General features: G+C 34.5%; 1 protein-coding gene across 1 annotated transcript in view; it reads right to left on the bottom strand.

The window, feature by feature from the left end:
• LOC124357636 (probable tubulin polyglutamylase TTLL2) overlaps positions 1–11,205 on the bottom strand; it is a 37,110-nt gene extending 25,905 nt beyond the window's left edge. The window contains exons 1-2 of the mRNA XM_046809609.1: positions 10,941–11,205; positions 5,007–5,123 (exon numbers count right to left, since the gene is read on the bottom strand). Of these exons, the coding sequence (XP_046665565.1) occupies positions 5,007–5,078 (72 nt within the window). The 5' untranslated portion in view covers positions 5,079–5,123; positions 10,941–11,205. The remainder of the gene's footprint in view (positions 1–5,006; positions 5,124–10,940) is intronic.
• Between the last annotated feature and the right edge of the window lie 1,140 nt (positions 11,206–12,345).

The raw sequence follows: 12,345 nt of genomic DNA, 5'->3' as shown, positions 1-12,345 counted from the left end.
GCGCCTAATGAAAACTGTGCGTATCTAATGCCTCATCCAGTTCAATTTGAATTGGTCACGGAATGCAAGTTGGGGTGAGCTATTTTCAGCAAACAACTGTTACTAGTTAAGTATTGCTAGGGGTTAACAGTGCCGCGCCATGCAATCGCAAGAATAACAAATCTTTGAGAGCAGAGGTTTTCAAAAAATTGTAGTTTTTATCTTAATGTTAATGATTTAATTAAAGTAACATAATGAAAACGGGCTAAGTTCAATTTTTTTAAATTATAAACTTGTAAAATCTGTCTTACCGTACTAATATTTGTGATGGGTCTAGAATCTGTTTAGTAACACTAAACATCCCTCAAGAGTTTTAATGACACATACTTACTGGCTATTTTTAGGTAATTAATTGCGAAGTTGCGTTGAAATTTACTATACATGATTGCAAATAAATAGTTAAATACATAAAAACCAATTTATAAATCCTCATTCTTATATACGGTGCACTGTCAATAATTCGATACCGCCATTAAACCTTTAAAAATAATTAATATTGCACACAAATATTACGGATATTATAGGATTAAGGTTGAGGTGATGTGGCTAGATAGATCTAACCAACACGATTCTGGACTACAACATATTCACACAATAAACCTTTTTTTAATTTTTTTAAAGCTGCCGCTTCGAATTTGCCATTTCTTAATACAACAGCACGATACTTTTTGTTCATAGCAGATATTGATGCTGGCGTAGATTATGTGGTACCGGGGTAGAGAACATTACCAAATTTCACACAATGTTAGTTGCTTTTCGTTTTGTTGGATAAAGTAGTAATACAAATGATTTCAATGTGTATTAAAATTTACTTTGGTTATACTCAACTAATTAGATAAGAATTATACTAAGAAAAGATATGGTTTATTCTTTGAAAGTGAAATTCAATATATCCGGCAACCTATTATACCTGTGCACGCAACGTCTGCCAATCAACTGATTTCAATTCAATATATCGGCGATCAGATCTGCTGTGACAGCCAGCTGCTATTCTCTCTTTCAGCGGGCTGGATTCTTATATCAGAGTTGGCTCAGGCAATTTCATTTTCTGTCTAAATATTGTGTCTCTTAGTACACCAGTATCATCAGCTTAGACTATGCCCTCTTCTATCTTTATGTGTTGATTATAACAGCATTGGCTCAGACAATATCATCTGCCGTCTAAAGAGACACAAAGATACTGAGTACACATGTATCAGCTTAGACTGTGTCCTCTTCCATATATTTCAGTGATTACATCACCGTTGGCTTAGACAATTTCATCTGCCGTCTAAAGAGACACAAAGATACTGAGTACACCTGTATCAGCTTAGACTGTGTCCTCTTCCATCTGTTTCAGTGATTACATCACCGATGGCTTAGACAATTTCATCTGCCGTCTAAAGAGACACAAAGATACTGAGTACACCTGTATCAGCTTAGACTATGCCCTCTTCCATCTTTATGTGTTGATTATAACAGCATTGGCTGAGACAATTTCATCTGCCATCTAAAGAGACACAAAGATACTGAGTACACCTGTATCAGCTTAGACTGTCTCCTCTTCCATATGTTTCAGTGATTACATCACCGTTGCTTAGACAATTTCATCTGCCGTCTAAAGGGACAAAAGAATACTGAGTACACCTGTATCAGCCTTAGACTATACCCTCTTCCATCTTTATGTGTTTTAACAGCATTGGGCTGGCTCAGACAATTTTCATCTGCCGTCTAAAGAGACACAAAGATACTGAGTACACATGTATCAGCTTAGACTGTGTCCTCTTCCATATATTTCAGTGATTACATCACCGTTGGCTTAGACAATTTCATCTGCCGTCTAAAGGGACACAAAGATACTGAGTACACCTGTATCAGCCTTAAGACTATACCCTCTTCCATCTTTATGTGTTGATTATAACAGCATTGGCTGAGACAATTTCATCTGCCATCTAAAGAGACACAAAGATACTGAGTACACCTGTATCAGCTTAGACTGTGTCCTCTTCCATCTTTATGTGTTGATTATAACAGCATTGGCTGAGACAATTTCATCTGCCGTCTAAAGGGACACAAAGATACTGAGTACACCTGTATCAGCCTTAGACTATACCCTCTTCCATCTTTATGTGTTGATCATAACAGCATTGGCTCAGACAATTTCATCTGCCGTCTAAAGGGACACAAAGATACTGAGTACACCTGTATCAGCCTTAGACTATACCCTCTTCCATCTTTATGTGTTGATTATAACAGCATTGGCTGAGACAATTTCATCTGCCGTCTAAAGGGACACAAAGATACTGAGTACACCTGTATCAGCCTTAGACTATACCCTCTTCCATCTTTATGTGTTGATTATAACAGCATTGGCTGAGACAATTTCATCTGCCGTCTAAAGGGACACAAAGATACTGAGTACACCTGTATCAGCCTTAGACTATACCCTCTTCCATCTTTATGTGTTGATCATAACAGCATTGGCTCAGACAATTTCATCTGCCGTCTAAAGGGACACAAAGATACAGAGTACACCTGTATCAGCCTTAGACTATACCCTCTTCCATCTTTATGTGTTGATTATAACAGCATTGGCTCGGACAATTTCATCTGCCGTCTAAAGGGACACAAAGATACTGAGTACACCTGTATCAGCCTTAGACTATACCCTCTTCCATCTTTATGTGTTGATTATAACAGCATTGGCTCAGACAATTTCATCTGCCGTCTAAAGGGACACAAAGATACTGAGTACACCTGTATCAGCCTTAGACTATACCCTCTTCCATCTTTATGTGTTGATTATAACAGCATTGGCTGAGACAATTTCATCTGCCGTCTAAAGGGACACAAAGATACTGAGTACACCTGTATCAGCCTTAGACTATACCCTCTTCCATCTTTATGTGTTGATCATAACAGCATTGGCTCAGACAATTTCATCTGCGTCTAAAGAGACACAAAGATACTGAGTACACATGTATCAGCTTAGACTATACCCTCTTCCATATATTTCAGTGATTACATCACCGTTGGCTTAGACAATTTCATCTGCTGTCTAAAGGGACACAAAGATACTGAGTACACCTGTATCAGCTTAGACTATACCCTCTTCCATCTTTATGTGTTGATTATAACAGCATTGGCTCAGACAATTTCATCTGCCGTCTAAAGAGACACAAAGATACTGAGTACACATGTATCAGCTTAGACTATACCCTCTTCCATATATTTCAGTGATTACATCACCGTTGGCTTAGACAATTTCATCTGCCGTCTAAAGAGACACAAAGATACTGAGTACACCTGTATCAGCTTAGACTGTGTCCTCTTCCATCTTTATGTGTTGATTACATCACCGTTGGCTCAGACAATTTCATCTGCCGTCTAAAGAGACACAAAGATACTGAGTACACCTGTATCAGCTTAGACTGTGTCCTCTTCCATATGTTTCAGTGATTACATCACCGTTGGCTTAGACAATTTCATCTGCCGTCTAAAGAGACACAAAGATACTGAGTACACCTGTATCAGCTTAGACTGTGTCCTCTTCCATATGTTTCAGTGATTACATCACCGTTGGCTTAGACAATTTCATCTGCCGTCTAAAGAGACACAAAGATACTGAGTACACCTGTATCAGCTTAGACTGTGTCCTCTTCCATATGTTTCAGTGATTACATCACCGTTGGCTTAGACAATTTCATCTGCCGTCTAAAGAGACACAAAGATACTGAGTACACCTGTATCAGCTTAGACTGTGTCCCTCTTCCATCTTTATGTGTTGATTATAACAGCATTTGGCTCAGACAATTTCATCTGCCGTCTAAAGAGACACAAAGATACTGAGTACACCTGTATCAGCTTAGACTGTGTCCTCTTCCATATGTTTCAGTGATTACATCACCGTTGGCTTAGACAATTTCATCTGCCGTCTAAAGAGACACAAAGATATTGAGTACACCTGTATCAGCTTAGACTGTGTCCTCTTCCATCTGTTTCAGTTGATTACATCACCGATGGCTTAGACAATTTCATCTGTGTGTTGGGTACATCAAGTTGGAATTTAATATATGATTTAATTAACTGGATAAATTCTTATATAAACTTCATTTTAAACTATATTACCCATTCTTTTTACGTAGAAAAAGTCCTTAATCAGCATTTGTTTAGGCAATAAATTCTATTCTCCTTTAATGCTGAGTGCTTATCAGGTTATATTGGGTGCATATATGATTGATGTTTTATTATTTTAGCTCTTTTCCCTTCTTTAAAACAACAAAATTCAGTTTTAATACAAATCATGTCATATACAATCCATGTGCTCAAATTAAGTTGTAACAACGGTAATCTTTTTGAAAATTAAGTTATCTCCGTTGATTTAAGATGTATTTTAAGATTATGCAAAACATCTGAGATTTAGAAACTATAATATGAAATCAAAGGCATCTTCGACAAATATTGAATATACATCCACCAATTTTTTATTTCCTAAAATGCTAAAAATATGATTACCAAATTTATTTATAATTCGTTTTGCAAAATAGCTCTTTAACGGTCTCTGCTATTATTATGTACTTTTCTCTGCTACATTTTACTCTGGAATATTATAGTTTAAGCTAAAATTAGAAATATATAACTGCGTTACTTGAAAGTGCACTTAGACAATTTAAAATCAACATTAACTGCACAAATATTAACGGAACAATGTATATGGGTTCAGTATTAATCATCAAGCCGTAGATTTGTGAATAATTAATGGTCTATCAGGTGTACTAATAAATTAAAGTCTAAATGTATTGTTACCCAAACCTCTACAGCGTAGGTGCCCTTGGCATCAGCCTAGAGATGCGGGTTTAAATCCCGGTTTGACTCTGCAGTTTTGCACTCTAACAAACAATAATCTGATCCCAGTTTACAGTACAGTACAGCAAACGGTTCCAGGTTAGAGTTTAAGTACAAAAAGTTCACCACACAGTATGTTTTACCTGAAGCAGGAGGTTAGGTCCTGTGCCATTGTCATTCAAGCGGAAGACGAACGGACCCTTGTCTAGAGCCATTCTATCAGCTGGGCTGGTAGTCTGCGAGCCTTCTGGTTCCCATCCCTGAAAGTAAAAGGTTAGCTCTAAATTTCATTATATATTTGTTATTGCAAGAGCACACATAACCAGGATTAAAGATTATAAAAGCAAACTTCAAAGGTGTCTTGCGCATAAATACTAAAAAGGAATTTTAGATTAAATGATTTGTCATTGTGATTCAAAGGTATTGAAAAGTGAAGTTGACTTAAAACAATAAAATTATCCCCTTATTTGTTCATCCCCGGATTCTTAAATAGCCGAATATTTTTTAATTATAATTTATAAATAATTATTGGCTAAGCGTTATTAAAGGCTGGACAACGTTAGTACTGACTCGTGGGGCTGGACAAATTTTATTTGTCTGTCTACCTGTATGTCTGTCGGCACGATATCTTGAAAACGAACGGATCTAAAGACTTTTTGAGAATTTCTAAAAACATTTTGCATAAAGCTTCATTTTTTAATTAGCAACACTGAGTACTATGATTGTGCATGTCACTCTATGTTTTGGCTGAGCGTTAGCAAATATTTTTAAATTAGTTTTATGGGTAACCATAATGGTAACAACAAAATAGCAGAATAAATAGATTTGTAGAAGATTAGTACAATCATATATGATTTTCACGCGTGACATTAACACTTGTAGATTATTCATACAGTAAAAAGAAAAAATAATAGAGTAGAAAGCCACTTTTAGAAGTTGGTGACAAGATCTAAAATCTGTGCAGTCTTGTATTGTAGTACCATCCCTACCTCACCGAAACTTTTTAATTGTAAACTAGTATTAAACCTAACTTATGAACGAAAATTGTAATGCATTCGTATCATGTAACAAAATATATGCATAAATATCATCTGCAGCCATTTAATTTTGGTTTAAACTTTATCTCTACATAGACAAGAATGAGTTGTATAACGATGTATGTTCTACTATGGAATTTGGCTGAGCGTCATTGAAGCCTATCACTCAGTAGGCTGACAGTTTCTTCCTTTCCAGGGATATGTAAATATTTCTGTATGACGTCATTCTATTTGAGCGCAGGATGAAATTAGCTATAGGCTTAAAACTTTGCATACAACCTTAGCGAAGCTTATTGTGCGACACGTGTTTATACTGTACTGCCTTATTCTGATAATAACACAACTGTGTACTAGCATTTGAGAGTAATAAAATACATCAAGCGGAAACCATGTTGAAGCGTAGGCGCAATAACATTCCATGAGTCACACACCATGGACCACATTCATTCATAACACATTTTGGAGCCGGCAAAACGCACCTGCCATTCATAATGTAAATGTAATTTCCAATATTAAAATATACCTTCTCAATAAATGTGTATCCTTAGGGTCGATGCAAAATTCATGAAAATTGCACTCTTACAGAACGTCTACCTCAAACGGATTGATAGACAGTCTCAATAATTCACAGGACTCTTGAAGCCCCAGAAGAATGAATAGGGCTGTAAGTGAATTTGTAAACGAATATAATTGTATATCATCACAAAGATCGTTGTAATTTGTTGTAATTTAACAATGTAGATGATTGCCCCTTGTGCTCACAAGACCCGAGCAGTCCGCGAATGTACAATCTTGCTCTATTAAAGGCTATTTATGTTAATGGCACGCAATTGTGGCCGACTTGGCGTGCCGGTCGCTGATTGTCAACCTTGTAATAAATAACTTCTGTCCGGATATTTCATCCTATGCCAATATACCGAGACCATTATAGTCGCTGATAAATCATCGATATTGCTGTTTTGTGCCATTTTACATTCAATGCCGATTTTAACCAGTAGTCCTGTGAACATTAAAATTACAAGCAGGCCATTCTTACATGCGAAACCTTGTCCAACTTGAAATTACTGACTTGTTCGCTTTGATTATTTCAGTTGTATGTGTACCTAAATTCAATATTTGACATTGTATTATAGTGTCAATATATATTTTACGAATACGATTTTTCAAGGAATAAACAGTAAAGTCTTAAACAGGACATGTATAGGTTTTTGGAAAAATGTTATTTTTGTTGTAAATGCCATTTAAATATGTATGCTCTAAACTTTTTTTAATATTAGATTGTATACCCTACATTAACTTAATCTCAAAAATATGATTAACAAGCAATGATACGTGGGAAGCTGTAAAGTTTGGCATTAATAATAGGAAAAACCCTACACATCCTTATCGATCACCTTATTAATGAGGAATCTACTCAGTCAGTAATCGATAGATAAGGTTATAATCGTGTAACAGACAGGTCGGCTATAATGTATACATCGATTGGCCTATCTACAAATAACATTTAAGCAAATACATCCAGCAGGTTTAATAGACTTGACCGTGAACAGAGACAGGAGCACGTAACAATTTAAAAGTTTGCCCCTTATACTGTATATGTATAAATAATATGTGTGTGTGTGTGTGTGTTTGTGTGTAAATGTAATTTAAATATATAAAATCTGATCTACACATGTTAATTATACAAAAATCGATCGATGTATTTTAGTCTTAATCGTAGAACACACAGATATGAATATACATAGATTTGCTTAATGTATGAACAAACACTCCAATAAATGACAAATTTTTATTTTTGTGAGGCCTTTCGTGCTCAATGAACACATCGTCAGACCCAAATGACTGAAATAATACAAACAATTTAGACTTAAATAAAAACATATGTCTTGGAAAATACAAAGAGATCAAATTTAAAGGTCAGGAACTATATCTACTGTATATGTAAAAATTAATATTTAATTAGATTAAAAGCAGTAACGGTAAATTATATAGAGGTCCAGGCTCATTATTTACTAAATAATTTTGGTTCTTCTGCATAAAAATAGTTTCGTAAGCATCGAGGATTTTTTAAATTTCTTTTAATAATTTTACTTTTGAAAAGCAGTGTCCAGTATGAAGTGCATGTTTCGCCATGGCCGATCTTTCCTCTTGTTGATACTTAAGACATGTTTTATGTTCCTTTACTCTCTTTTTTATCTTCCTTTTTGTTTGGTCAATGTATTTTAAATTACAGTTGTCACAATTAATTTGATTTGATCAAATCTAATGAAAGACACTCTTTCTTCTAGCCGCAAATAATGGAAACTTCAAAATTTTGTTAACGTGTACGAGAAAGCCAACGCCATTGTAGCAGAATAGTGAAGGAATACAGAATTACTACCAACATTCAAACATAAAAATTAATCAATTCCCTCTAGGTGTTGTGATTTAGAGGATGTGTTAAATGAATGAATATCAGTATTTCTTTCAAACACGTATCTTAGTAACTACTGTACCGATTTTTATTAAATTTAGTACTGATATAGCAAATAAACTCTTTGACGTAACTTATGTAAGAGGGTGCAATTATCTCCCACTTCTTAATATTCACAGAAAAATAAAATTAACTATCGGAACTATCTGAAGCTTCATAAACAAGTGAGCTCTATTAAATATTTCATGGGAATAATACTTTTCAAAATCCACCCCAATCATCCCTAATGTTAAAAGTCAAACTCTTGAATCTAATGAGCTATTTGTAATTCTTAGATCACATTTTGTATATAAATCAGTAAATAATAAAGATCTTTTTTTAATCCACACTTCTGATAAATGACCTTGAAATATATATTTCTTAACATCATCCATATTTTCTTTATATATTTTTTGAGATTAAAAATTAAAAATTTCTACAAATTATAACAAGTATTTAATGAACTGTTTATAAAATATTTAAAAATGTTTAATCACATCATACGCTAACAATATCTCCGAAAAAATACGTTTTATGTTTATCTTAAGTTTAATGTCAATTATTAAATTCAGAAATATTCATAACTACTTTAAACTATATACAATCCTTAATAAAAATGTATTTCACCTTGCTTGGGACACTTAGCTGATATAAAACAACCCAATACAAACTTTTGTTTCCTATTGGGCCGGTTAAATAACGACAGAATACTGTCTTTTGTGCAGGCTATGCTAATATACACAAGAAAAAAATCATCACACTCGGCTACTTGCTATGGTAGCAGGTGTGTTTATAAAATCTCTCTTTATAATATTTTATAGTACATCTGCCTATCATATATAGTCGTAAGTTACAGGGCTCCACTACGCGCGAAGCCCTCAGTTCACTCTCAGCATCTCAGTTGCTCTTGGGTCTGAGTCTAACGTTTTACTATATTGAAAACACTGTCGGAAACAATGTTAGGGTTTTCAGTATGGCGCTATTTACTTTAGTTTAAACGTGTACCTTGATCAAATACTTACGAGATGATTCCATAGTTAATAGAGACAATAACACGTGTTGTTAAATTTACTGTGGAACACACATTTTTAAAACAATATGACATAAGAAGCTTACATTTCTTCACATGTTATCTTTTGATAAAATGTAAATATGTTGGAAAATTTACCTTCTTGTTTTACTTCATCTCCTTTCACTAAAACTACAATGATGACAAAGGACGTTATAACATTATTTTACTCATCAGTGAGTTGAAAAGTAAGAGTATTAACCATAACAATCGAGCATTGCAGAGTTACTACTATATATTTAGGTAAGTTTTATTTGTAATTTATATTGAAGTATACTCCATGAACAAGCAAATACTGCCGAGCTTGTAATACTTGGTGGGGAAAGAGATAATCTTCACTTCCGACTCATGAGGGTCTTATAGTGAACTTGATATACCTGATACACCCAACTTGATATACTGAGTTTCGTCAACTATAGCCTGTTACCAGCAAGCTTAGTCGTTATAAGGTGCTTCTTCAAATCTCGGGTGCTTCTTTAGAAAGGTAGAAAGGTAATGCACTACTCGCATAATTTTTCGTTCAAACAGGATACCTTTCGATTTTTTTATTAGCTTTAAAATGATTTATTTGAACAAAAGTTACAAAATTGTTATCCCCTCTAGCCTGAAGTCGCAACGCAGAATTAGGAGAGAGGATACCAACGAAAACTAGTGTTTTAATATTGCCATGCAAAGTACTTATAAATATAATATTATATGCAACTGTCAATATAATATTCAACCGATTATGTTTTATAACACTATGTGTTTTGATTTTTTTATATTCCATGCTATTTCGTAGATAAAAGTAGTAACTGTTAAATTAGCAAAAGTCCGATTTATCTTGTCTAAGAAAGGAATCAGAAAAATATTATTAATATTTAAATATTAACTATTATAAAACTGAATTTGTGTATTTCGGTTCAATCATTTGAGAAATAATATTATTGGACAGTTTTATTTGTTACATAGATCTAAACAATTTTATATGGCTCCTCAAATATTCAGTTCAATCTGAACCCACAAATTGATTTCTTCGTAGAATTAATTAGAGTTCTTAAAATATGATTCATTAATTATATTTAACCTGCAAGATCAAGTGATTCTGTGTGTATTCCGTAGATTTTCCGTGCTGCACCTTGTACATTGAATTAGGACTAGATACATTTGTCATTTGCTTGGACTTGATTTCTCATAATAAGTTAGGTTTAGATTAGAAAAAAATATTTTACAGTTCAGTTTTTTTAAACTGAAGATTACAGAGGATAGAAAATATAAACGATATTCAATAACAGCCATTGTATACTAGAATATATTATTTGGTTCTTGTGTCTGAAAATGTGAATAAAGAATATTCCGGTTTTCCAGTAAAAAAATCCGGTTTAAATGTTGAACTGTCATAAGTGATAACAACCGTGAAAATGTTAAAAGACGCTTACCTTACAGATATATTTGAAGCTACTGGCGTGCTAATGATACTAAATGAGTGAAATTCAATTTTATCAACAGAAACTACAATCATGAGAATGGTGTTACTCACTTTTCACCTGAGGATGAAAATAAGCAGCAGTTGTTTCAAGTCATGTGAGAGTATACGTACACGTGACCGGACCTAACCTCAAACTGCCTTCCATCACAATGTTCGGTTAACATTCACCGAGGGGAGGAAATATCGAGCACATGTTTTAATAAAAGATTACACCTCTCAAAATTGTTTAATTATTACGTAAATATAAGCAAGTTACTCCGAAATTGGGTCGAGCATTTGTGTGTGGAGTCTCGGCGGTTGTGCGGAGCCGCACGCGAGTTTGTGTTACTTATGGCCTCCCCTACCCACCCACACCCCTACCATACCTCCTTATCCCCTTTAAACCCCCTCTCCACAACACTAAACTCGTGCGGTTTATATAGAACCATTGACAGAATACATTGAATATTGATTCTAGAGTGAAAAGCTATTTCAAGATTTTGCTCTCTCTGTCTTTCATTCATCCCCTCCCCTTGCCCTCACTGTATCACCTACCTCGTGTCTTACGACCCTCCCTCTCACCTCGCCGTTACCTTAACATTTCATGGTCCATATAAACTGTCCTGACAACTGCTGCCTTTGTCGTTAACGTTTAACGTGGTGTGCCCGTGTTTATCCCATATTTCGATTAAGTTTCAGAGTTGTGTCTTTTAGACTACGTTTTGTGTGTAACTGCGTTATTGTTTCATTTACTCTTGCTGATTGTCCAATATTCATGACTGAATTGTAATGTAAAATATTACTAGATATTATTCAGTTCGGACTTGTTGTACCAAACATTCATCCACTCATCCCTGTTGAATTCTTGTAGCGTGAAAACTACCGATCTCTAAAACTACTTCGATTTAATGCTAACCCAAACCGGAAATCATGAAGCAACCACTATTACAGCAGAGGACTGAGAATGTTCTGCATGAAATGCTATTGTGTTTTTGTCCATAATAATCAGCATCAATAACCTCTCATAACACTAATTAAAACAATACTATTATCAAAAGATTCAGAGCCCAGAAGCTCTCACCCTTTGTCCCATGAGCTGTATTCGTACGCAAGGCATGCCGTATTAATCTCCATCATGTATTATGGCTCTTTTTATATTTTAGATACTTTTGGACATTTTAATACTCCACCAATACTTTTTGAAAAACAAATTAATGCTTCTTATTTTCATTATATTCAATAGATATACAGTATCGTAAATTACTTTATATACGCACTGTAGAAATATCCCACTCTCGTTTTCATGACAATATAATAAGTTTCAGCCGTTTAGTTTCTCCTCTATCATATACTAGTGATTGAAGTATATCTAGCACTCGTATTCATTTTCGACCCTGAAATTCGTAATTTCTTACGTTTGGAGAGGATGTTTAAATTCAGCCACCGCTTTTCGTTTCCCCTGTTTGCTCTCATTTCT

This window comes from Homalodisca vitripennis, chromosome 3, assembly GCF_021130785.1.
Source record: "Homalodisca vitripennis isolate AUS2020 chromosome 3, UT_GWSS_2.1, whole genome shotgun sequence".
Lineage (NCBI taxonomy): Eukaryota > Metazoa > Arthropoda > Insecta > Hemiptera > Cicadellidae > Homalodisca > Homalodisca vitripennis.
Note: the sequence above shows the minus strand (reverse complement) of the source record. Positions and strands in the feature narration are given on the sequence as shown.